We start from the raw sequence: 12,185 nt of genomic DNA on the forward strand, positions 1-12,185 counted from the left end.
TAGACTTCACGATGATTGTTAAACTTCCTTATTGTTAAACTTTGACAGACTTAAAGAAATCATCGAATAAAGGTTTTGCTAGTAAATCCAATACTCCAATGTTTTCTATGATTTTATCTGATACGAAACCATGTAATTGAACTAATTTGATATTTGTCATGGACGCATAACTTAATTTTTAGGAAAATTAGTCAAACAAATAGAAATACATAGTAGGAGTAGTAAGATAATTGGCATAGTTAAAAGCTAAATTTTGACAAAGTTTTCTATAAAATAAAATATTAACAAGTAAGGAAAGTCTAAAGTCGAGCGGGGCCGACTATATTATACCCTGCACCACTTTGGAGATCTAAATTTTCGATACCATATCACATCTGTCAAATTTGTTGGGGGCTATATATAAATGTTTGTCCCAAATACATACATTTAAATATCACTCGATTTGGACAGAATTTGATAGACTTTTAACAAATCTATAGACTCAAAATTTAAGTTGGCTAATGCAGTAGGGTAGGGTTTAAATCTAAAGCAATTTTAAGGAAACTTCGCAGAAGTTTATTTATGATTTATCGCTCGATATATATGTATTAGAAGTTTAGGCAAATTAGAGTAATTTTTACAACTTTTCGACTAAGCAGTGGCGATTTTACAACGAAAATGTTGGTATTTTGACCATTTTTGTCGAAATCAGAAAAACATATATATGGGAGTTATATCTAAATCTGAACCGATTTCAATCGAATTTGGCGCACATGACTATACTACCAATTGTACTCCTTGTGCAAAATTTCAAGCTAATCGGGATAAAACTCTGGCTTCTGGGTCCATATAAGTGCATATCGGGCGAAAGCTATATATGGCAGCTATATCTAAATCTGAACCGATTTCAACCAAATTTGGCACACATGACTATATTACTAATTGTACTCCTAGTGCAAAATTTCGACCAAATTGGGCTAAAACTCTGGCTTCTGGGGCCATATAAGTCCATATCGGGCGCAAAATATATATGGAAGCTATATCTAAATCTGAACCGATTTCAATGAAATTTGGCACACATGACTATACTACCAATTGTACTCCTTGTGCAAAATTTCGACCAAATTGGGCTAAAACTCTGGCTTCTGGGGCCATATAAGTCCATATCGGGCGCAAAATATATATGGAAGCTATATCTAAATCTGAACCGATTTCAATGAAATTTGGCACACATGACTATACTACCAATTTTACTCCTTGTGCAAAATTTCAAGCTAATCGGGATATAACTCTAGCTTCTGGGTCCATATAAGTGCATATCGGGCGAATAATATATATGGGAGCTATATCTAAATCTGAATCGATTTCAACCAAATTTGGCACGCATAGCTACAATGCCAATTCTACTCCTTGTGCAAAATTTCAACCAAATTGGGCCAAAACTCTGGCTTTTAGGACCATATTAGTCCATATCGGGCGAAAGATATATATGGGAGCTATATATAAATATGAACCGATTTCAATCAAATTTTGCACACTTGACTATACTACTAATTGTACTCCTAGTGCAAAATTTCAACCAAATTCGGGCAAAAATCTGGCTTCTGGGGCCATATAAGTCCATGTCGGGCGAAAGATATATATGGGAACTATATCTAAATCTGAACTGATTTCTTCCAAAATCAATAGGGTTCTATTCTGACCCAAATTAGGAACATGTGCCAAATTTGAAGGCGATTGGACTTAAATTGCGAACTAGACTTTGATCACAAAAATGTGTTCACAGACAGACGGACGGACGGACAGACGGACAGACGGACATGGTTATATCGACTCAGGGACCCACCCTGAGCATTATTGCCAAATACACCATGTATCTATCTCGTCTCCTTCTGGGTGTTACAAACATATGCACTAACTTATAATACCCTGTTCCACAGTGTGGCGCAGGGTATAAAAAAGTTTGCCACAAAAAATTATCTAAAGAAATAAAATTTTGACAAAATTGTCTATAGAAATAAAATTTTGACAAAAATTTTCTATAGAAATAAAATGATGATATAAATTTTCTATAGAAATAAAATTTTGACAAAATTTTCCAAAGAAATAAAAGTTTGATAAAATTTTCTATCGAAAAAACAAGTAAGGAAAGTCTAAAGTCGGGCGGGGCCGACTATATTATACCCTGCACCACTTTGTAGATCTAAATTTTCGATACCATATCACATCCGTCAAATGTGTTGGGGGCTATAAATAAAGGTTTGTCCCAAATACATACATTTAAATATCACTCGAATTGGACAGAATTTGATAGACTTTTAAAAAATCTATAGACTCAAAATTTAAGTTGGCTAATGCACTAGGGTGGAACACAATTTTAGTAAAAAAATATGGGAAACATTTAAATCTGAAGCAATTTTAAGGAAACTTCGCCAAAGTTTATTTATGATTTATCGCTCGATATATATGTATTACAAGTTTAGGAAAATTAGAGTCATTTTTACAACTTTTCGACTAAGAAGTGGCGATTTAACAAGGAAAATGTAGTTATTTTGGCCATTTTTGTCGAAATCAGAAAAACATATATATGGGAGCTATATCTAAATCTGAACAGATTTCAATCAAATGTGGCACACATGACTATATTACTAATTGTACTCCTAGTGCAAAATTTCAACCAAATTGGGCCAAAACTCTGGCTTCTGGGGCCATATAAGTCCGTATCGGGCGCAAAATATATATGGAAGCTATATCTAAATCTGCACCGATTTCAATGAAATTTGGCACACATGACTATACTACCAATTTTACTCCTTGTGCAAAATTTCAAGCTAATCGGGATATAACTCTAGCTTCTGGGTCCATATAAGTGCATATCGGGCGAAATATATATATGGGAGCTATATCTAAATCTGAATCGATTTCAACCAAATTTGACACGCATAGCTACAATGCCAATTCTACTCCTTGTGCAAAATTTCAACCAAATTGGGCCAAAACTCTGGCTTTTAGGACCATATTAGTCCATATCGGGCGAAAGATATATATGGGAGCTATATATAAATATGAACCGATTTCAATCAAATTTTGCACACTTGACTATACTACTAATTGTACTCCTAGTGCAAAATTTCAACCAAATTCGGGCAAAAATCTGGCTTCTGGGGCCATATAAGTCCATGTCGGGCGAAAGATATATATGGGAACTATATCTAAATCTGAACTGATTTCTTCCAAAATCAATAGGGTTCTATTCTGACCCAAATTAGGAACATGTGCCAAATTTGAAGGCGATTGGACTTAAATTGCGACCTAGACTTTGATCACAAAAATGTGTTCACAGACAGACGGACGGACGGACGGACGGACGGACAGACGGACATAGTTATATCGACTCAGGGACCCACCCTGAGCATTATTGCCAAAGACACCATGTGTCTATCTCGTCTCCTGCTGGGTGTTACAAACATATGCACTAACTTATAATACCCTGTTCCACAGTGTGGCGCAGGGTATAAAAAATTGGGCAAAATTTTCCATAGAAATAAAATTTTGACAAAAAAATTTTGAAATAAAATTTAGACAAAATGTTCTATAGAAATAAAATGTTGACAAAATTTTCTACAGAAATAAAATATTGACAAAATTTTCTATAGAAATAAAATTTTGACAAAATTTTCTTTATAGAAATACAATTTTGGTAGATTATTTTTGGCACGAGTGGCAACCATGACTATATATCGATATGGACCAATTTTTGTGTGATTGGGGATCGGCTATATATAACTATAGTCCGATATTACCTAAATTTAGGCATGGTTGGTAGCAGCAATATACTAGCATGGACGAAAAATACTGTTTTTCATATGTTTGGGTGTAAAAATTATATGTTTGGGACTCAAATTTTTAAACACAAAATTTTGAAGTGCAAGCATATAATGTTCATAAACTAGCATAATATGTTTGGGACATATATGTTAATATGTTAGAACATATTATGTTTGGGATATAAAATGTTTGTAAATATAATATGCTTGGATGCAAACATATATTAATTTAGAAATAGACTATAAACATATATGTGTTTAGAAAGAGAGACATAAAATAAAAATATATATACACAAAGAAAATTCCATTAAAGATTGGAAAAATACTATGTGTGAATATAAACAAGTATAAATTTACAAATTTGGAGTAAACATATATGTGTTGTGATATAAGACCGCCAAAAATTGTATATGCTTAAGTAAAAAGATTAAAATGAGTATTCGGAGAGAAAATTCACTCGGAACCAGGAGAAAAGACATTTTAAACAAAAGAGCATGAGTTTTGTTTGTCATTTTCGCATTACGGGCACTTTTTTTTTTGTTTCGTCAAAACAAATCGGAACGTACACTGAAAAAACAGTGAACCCACCAGGAAGAAAACTTTTTTGAATATTTGTAGAAAATTTTAACTAAACAGTATTACAAACGTTGGCATCACGCCGATGTCATAAAAATAAGTAAATATTTTTCGACAAATACTAGAAAATTTATTAGACATAACTAAGTTTTTTCACTTGTTAAAGAAAATTTTGTAGTTTGAAGGAAAAAATTGGAGTTCAAAATTGCAAGAATGTCTTTAGTGACATACGAAGTTCATGATGAACGCATTTTTGGTAAAATTTACAAATTTAAAGAAATTATGAACTATTTTGTGGAAGACACGAATTTAGTTAATCTTTATGCTTCATTTGAGTATATTTTTTTCCTCGGGTTTAGTTAATTTAACTAACGTACACAAAAAAAGTATTAGAGTAAAGAAAACTTTCTCCAAACATAATATTTCTATGAACTAAAATAAAGTTAAATTGGCTTTAGTGAAATAGAGAGTTCACTTTTTTTTGAGTGTAGGACGAGTAAGTCAAAATATTCAAACAAAGGTAATTAAAGGGATCTTCATAAGAACTAACGAAAGGACACTATACACTGAAAAATAGCATGCCCGTTTCCGAAGATTGTGTCTCTATTTTAAAAATTTTGGTATTGATTCCGAGCCAATGAAGCCGAGAATTCATGTAAGGATACTTTTAAGACACAATTCTCTTTTAAATGTGGTTTTTGTGTATTTGACTTTATGAAGCAAATTTTATTTTTTCGCTTTTTCAGCTTTTTTATATGCTATAAAAAAGTCCGTTAAAAACAACACAGTAGATATTGTGCTATGTTTCAAGTAAAAACGTCTTTAAAATAAAGTGTTGAAAAACATGTCCTATTTTTTAACGATTTTTGCTTTGTAGTCAAGATGCAAAAATGCAACAAATTTAAAGACAATTTCATTAGTTTTAAAGATTTTTTCTGAATTATTAAAGTCAAGTTGACCTTAGTTCAAAATTTTTTCTTTCATGTTATGATACCCATTTTCAAGTCAACACGACTTCATTGAAAAGTTTATCGACTTTTGAACATGGAAAAAATTTTATATTAGAGAAATGCGTCGTCTAAGCTAAGCAAAATTTGTATTCTTATTTTAAGGACATGAAATCTTTGGGCACACGACAATATTTTTTTCAGTGTACTCTTTTTAGAGTTGTTACAGTAAAATGAAAACATTGGGAAACAGTGAAAAATTAAACAGTAAGATCTATAAAAACAAAGTTTAGTTCCTCTTTATTAATAAGTAGTCCAAGAGGAATTGACGCATACTTTCGAAAATAAAAGCGGACATTGAGTTTGAGTTTTGCCACTAAAATATTTCTCATTTTAACGGCAAAACTCGCATCGGTAAAACCATAATAACATTATAACTTTTTTAGGCAAATTGTTTTATAACTTCGTGGGGAATGATCCAAAACAACAATTGAATAAATTTATTTTCTTTAGAACAAATTATTAAAGAAAGCAAATAATTGTTCACACCTAAATAAATTTATGTGTTGGTTGCAAAATTATTGTTTCGAATTTAAATATAATGTCCTTTTGAATGGTTATCGTTAACTTTAGGATTCGATGGAAAAATATTTATATATTACTCGACTTCACATTCTTCCTTTGTAAGATTTTTTTTGAATTTCTTCGAAAATTTCAAACTTGTGTACAAAACCTTTTTTTGTTACAAATTTTCTATTTTTGCAATAAAAAATAATATATGATTTGAAATCAGTCCATTTCGTTTATATCAAGCACTGTTCTTTTCTGAATTTAAGTCTTTTATAAGACACACTTTACAGTTTCGTAGTAAAAAGTTAATATAGTAGTATGTAATGTTGAACACCTTTTCGGGATATTCCGAACGTATTTGGAATATACGTAAAAAAATATATGTAAAAAAAAAAAATAAAAAAAATGGTGTCGGTCGAAGCAGGGATCGAACCCAGGACCCTTGGCATGCAAGGCGGACGTACCAACCACTGCTCCACGTCGCCAACAAATTTATGTTTAACAATGTTATGTTGTTAAACAATGTTATGTTTGCATCGGCTCGTGGGTGCCGCAGGCTATGCTATATAAATATGACTTATAACGATAATTATCTCTTGATGACCATAACAGCTACGTAGCCCAGTGGTTAGTGTGCTGGCTTACAAACTGTGTGGTCCGCTGATCGAATCCCCGTCCGGCAAAAGGTAAAATTTAAAAAAATTATAAAATTTAATAATTTCTTCTACAATGTTTGTATTACAGCAAAATGTACTAAGGACTAAAAAACTCATGGAAGTGAGAAAAATGGGAGAAAATTCTTCTAAGCATATAATATTTTTGGGTTCAAAATGTTTCCAAACATATTATATGTTCACATATAGTTTTTTGGAATTTGGATGGAAAAATACATAATGTTTGGAACTTAGACTACCCAAACGTATTATATTGTTTAGACCAATATGCTTTCAAACATATTATATATTGGAAATCAAATATATAAATGTTTGGCCAATACCCAGAAATTTATATGCTTGAAGCAAAATGTGTTTGGGAGTATATGTTACAGAAGCGATTTTTTTTTTAGGGTGAGCGCTATGTACCAAATTTCAATCGAATCGGATGAATTTTGCTCCTCCAAGAGGTTTCGGAAGTCAGATCTGGGAATCAGTTTATATGGGAGCTATAATTATGGACCGATATGGACCAATTTTTGCATAGTAATTAGAGACTATATACTAAAACCAAGTAAAAAATTTCAACTGAATCGGTTGGATTTTGCATCTCCAAGAGGCTCTGGAGGTCAAATCTGGGGATCGGTTTATATGGGGGCTATATATAATTATAAACCAATATGGACCAATTTTTGCATGGTTGTTAGAAACCATATACTAACACCACGTACCAAATTTCAAACACATCGGATGAATTTTGCTCTTCCAGGAGGCACCGGAGTTCAAATCTGGGGATCGGTTTATATGGGGGCTATATATAATTGTGGACCGAAATGGACCAATTCGTGCATGATTGTTAGAGACAATATACAAACACTACGTGCCAAATATAAACAGCAACGAATTAAATTTGCTTTTCTAAGAGGCTCCGCAAACCAAATCTATACGTAAAATTGGTCCAAAATGACCCATTTGCAATACCACCCGACCTACATCAATAACAACTAATTATTAAATATTCCGAACGAAATAAGCTATCGAGTTGAAATTTGGTATAAGTAGTCATTATTGATGTAGGGCGGATTGCAAATGGGTCATATTGGACTACTTTTACACATAGCCCCCATATGCTTGGCTTGCGGAACCTCTTAGAGAAGCAAATTTCATTCGATCCGCTTGAAATTTGGTACGTGGTGTTAGTATATGGTCTCTAGCAACCATGCAAAAATTGGTCCATATCGGTCCATAATTGTATATAGCCCCATATAAACTGATCTCCAGATTTGACTTGCGGAGCCTCTTAGAGAAGCAACTATAATCCGATACGGTTGAAATTTGGTACGCGTTCTTATATGGTATCTAACAACCATGCAAAAAATTGTCCATATCGGTCCATAATTATATATATAGCCTCCATATAAACCAATACCCAGATTCGGTGCCTCCTGGAAGAGCAAAATTCATCCGATGTGGTTGAAATTTGGTACGTGGTGTTAGTATATGGTTTCTAACAACCATGCAAACCGATACCCAGATTTGACCTCCGGAGCATCTTGGAGGATCAAAATTCACTCGATCCGGTTGAAATTGGGTACATTACGCTAGTATATGGTCGCTAACAACCATGCCAAAATTGGTCCATATCGCCGATAATAATCTACCAACATTTTATTTTTATAGAAAAATTTTTAAATATTTTATTGCTACAGAAAATTTTGACAAAATTTTATTTTTATACAAAATTTTGTCAAGATTTTATTTCTATAGAAAATTTTGTCAAGATTTTATTTCTATAGAAAATTTTGTCAAAATTTCATTTATTATACCCTTCACCACTACTGGGGTACAGGGTATAATAAGTTTGTGCATTTGTATGTAACGCCAAGAAATAATTGCCATAGACCCATCTTTTAGTATACCGATCGGCTTAGAATTAAATTCTGAGTCGATTTAGCGATGTCCGTCTGTATGTCTGTCTGTCTGTCCGTCCGTCTGTCTGTATATGTAATTTTGTGCACAAAGTACAGGTCGCAGTTTAAGTCCGATCGTCCTCAAATTTGACATAACGTCTTTCTTCGGGTAGAAGACAATCGCTATTGATTTTGGAAAAAATCGGTTCAGATTTAGATATAGCTGCCATATATAGTTATCACCGATTTGAACATAATTCACGTATTTATGAACCGACGTTCTTCAAATTTTGTACATCTGAATGTTTTGTCAGTGCCGTAAAAACTACCAAACATCAGCTAAATCGGTTCAGATTTATATATAGCTCCAATATATATCTTTCGTCCGATTTGGACTTATATGGCCCCAAAAGCGAGTGTTTTGCCCTGATTTGCTTCAAATTTTGCACAACGAGTACGTTTAATAGTATCGTTAATTGTGCCAAATTTAGTTGAAATCGGTTCAGATTTAGATATAGCTCCCCCATATATCTTTCGTCCGATTCTGACTTATATGGCTTCAAAAGCCAGAGTTTTGCACTGATTTGATTAAAATTTTGTACAAGGAGTACGTTTAAAAGTATAGTTAATTGCGCCAAATTTAGTTGAAATCGGTTCAGATTTAGATATAGCTCCCATATATATCTTTCGACCGATTTGGACTTATATGGCCCAAAAAGCCAGAGTTTGGCCCTGATTTGCTTCAAATTTTGCACAACAAGTACGTTTAATAGTATCGTTAAGTGTGCTAAATTTGGTTAAAAGCGGTTCCGATTTAGATATAGCTCCCATATATATCTTTCGTCCGATTTGGATTTATATGGCCTCAAAAGCCAGAGTTTTGCCCTGAGTTGCTTGAAATTTTGCACAAGGAGTACGTTTTATAGTATCGTTAATTGTGCAAAATGTAGTTGAAGTCGGTTCAGATTTAGATATAGCTCCCATATATATCATTCGCCCGATTTGGACTAATATGCCCACAGAGGCAAAAGTGCTACTCTGATTTACGTGAAATTTTGCAGAGGAAGTTGAATTGAACTTGAAACTTTGCACAGGCAGTAGAATTAAGGTTCTGCATATGCGTGTTTATTTTGGTTGAAATCGGTTCAGATTTTGATATAGCTCCCATATATATCTTTCGCCCGATTTTCCGTCATATGACCACAGAGGTCAAAGTTGTTATCCGATTTTCGTGAAATTTTGCACAGGGAGTAGATTCAACATAGTAACTATGCATGTGAAATTTGATTGCAATCGGTTCAGATTTCGATATAGATTTCATATATATGTTTTTCCTATTTAGGCAAAACTGGCCGAAATACCTACATTTTCCTTATCAAATCGCCACTGCTAAGTCGAAAACTTATCAAAAGGACTCAAATTTTCCTACTACTCTATTACACATCTATCGACCGATAAATCATAAATACACTTTTGCGAAGTTGCCTCAAAATTGGTTCATATTTAAATGTTTCCTATATTTTTTTACTAACATTGTGTTCCACCTCAGCACATTAGCCGACTTAAATGTAAAATCTATAAGTATTGCAGAACTCTGTACAGATCTGCTCAGATATACAGAAAATATGTGTATGGATTCATATAGCATCCAACACATTGGACGGATTTGATATGGTATCGAAAATGTGGACTTACAAAGTGGTGAAGGGTGTAATATAGTCGGCCCCGCCCGACTTTAGACTTTCCTTACTTGTTTTTAATACAAAATTGTGTCAATTGTATATATATATATATATATATATATTTCGAATATACCCCCTAACCTATGGTGGAGGGTATAACACAAACAAACTTGTAATACGTTTAAGAAAATACGTTTATTTACAGTCCTTTTTGTGGGACGTATAACAATAGTAAAATCCCAACTCCGACAGAAATATCAATGAACCACTTGATAAACCAACGATAACAATCATCCATACCCAATATAAATCGCCAACCTTAAGCTCTTTGGGTCCACGTGATGGATTACGATCTTCTATAGATACCTGCTTCAATTGCAATAGATCAAAAAATAATTCATCTTGCCAAACCTTTACCAAACCGGCCGAATGTATGTCATGTATTAGACGATTCAAGGGCTCTTTATAGGGTGAATTATAGGGTAAAAGATAACCCCAAGGTAGTAAATCAAGAATGATCATATCTTTGGGTATATGAAATGTGGGACGTGACCAAAACATCTGTTGCCTCCAGATAATATCATAGGTAGTCGTTGTGGCACCATAACAATACGAAGGATTGAAGGACATTCGTTGTTCCTGGATATAGGTTAAATTTTTAGAAAACATTATTGAGTCTCTAACGATATCGCTGACATTGGCGAAAAGTGCATAATCAGCTTCGGAACATAAAAGTTTAACTGATGATTGCCGTAGATCATTAAAATTGCGAATTTCTGGTTGACTTGGGGGCGTTGTGAAGTTCGCATTATTTTTGGCAGCAAATAAAATACCAATATATAGACCCACAAATCCCACCAACAGATATAGAATACGAAGAGTTAACCAATGATTTGTACTCCTTAGGGGAAACGATAGACCCAAGACACCAGGTAATAGCTGCATATTGCAAAGCGTTGAGATCTTGTGTTCTCTTCCATAGGCCCAATAATCTATGGCCGCATGTAGTATGGATACCAATAAGGTTATGCCCACTATACACATGAAGAAATATTCATTCAATAAAATTCCATAGATTTCTTGGGTGCTTAGGTGCTGGGCCAATGGAACCAAGATCAGCAGTTGATTGATATCATAAAAATCTGTAGAATTACGAGCTTTCGTATGAGGTATTGGGGATAAACCCATAGGTATATCAATTAGATTATCCATAGTCATTTGATTGATCAGTTGAAAAGGGCTGGTATCGCCAATTTTTAAAGGTTGCAGTAAATCCAATGAGGCATTGTGACGTTTGGCAAACAGTAGAACCAATTTACTTACAAATCCTCTCAGTTGAATTTGGCCTTGTGCATCGATGAATACTAAATTTCCAATTGAAGTTTGATCGATATAGGTTATCAGGGTTTTGTTGTGTAAATCAAGTCTAACGGTGTCCGAGAAATGTTGGTTTTGATTCGAAGACCAAGTCTGCCAATGATAATCGGGATAGGGTTTGAGGGTTAAGCATTTCTTTAGGAAATTCTCCTCAGAAAATATTAAAAACACTTTTGTCATCTTATATTGTTCACACAGTTCTAGGAATTCCATTTGAAAATTCTCCTTATCTTCCATATTCTCGGCCATTATTATAATACGACTTTGTCTTATATAGCTAAGAACTTGAGCAGTAGTCTCCAATAATTTCAAATCCATTCCATAGTTCATTAATAAAATTACCAAAATATTCGAATTATAAAAATCATGATAAATAAATGGTCTGCCGTCATTGTTAATAGAAATTATTGGTATTCTCAATTGTTCATGGAATATCTTCATATAATCATCATCATCATCATTAGCTCTTTGCCAATTGCGATAAAATAGTAAAATGGAATCAAAACTCTGTTCTTGGTATATATCCATAATAAAGTCACCATATTTGTTGGCATTATTATAGTCCTTTAAGGATTCTTCTATGGCTGTAGTCCATAAGAATGAAGGATTTTGTATAGTCATCAATAGAACCATAAACCAAATGTTGAAGGTCAAATGCTTCAT

At 33.4% G+C, this 12,185-nt stretch overlaps 1 protein-coding gene across 1 annotated transcript; it reads right to left on the reverse strand.

Annotated features, from left to right (window-relative positions):
- Positions 1–10,340: 10,340 nt before the first annotated feature.
- LOC142224464 (uncharacterized) lies at positions 10,341–12,185 on the reverse strand. The gene has a single exon (XM_075294236.1). It carries the CDS (start codon positions 12,183–12,185, stop codon positions 10,341–10,343), a length of 1,845 nt encoding a protein of 614 aa, XP_075150351.1.

Source organism: Haematobia irritans, chromosome 2 (genome assembly GCF_050003625.1).
Source record: "Haematobia irritans isolate KBUSLIRL chromosome 2, ASM5000362v1, whole genome shotgun sequence".
Classification (NCBI taxonomy): Eukaryota; Metazoa; Arthropoda; class Insecta; order Diptera; family Muscidae; genus Haematobia; species Haematobia irritans.

What these genes read in the sequence shown, in the direction of transcription:
- LOC142224464 (XM_075294236.1), bottom strand. Translation starts at nt 12,185, where the DNA reads ATGAAGCATTTGACCTTCAACATTTGGTTTATGGTTCTATTGATGACT.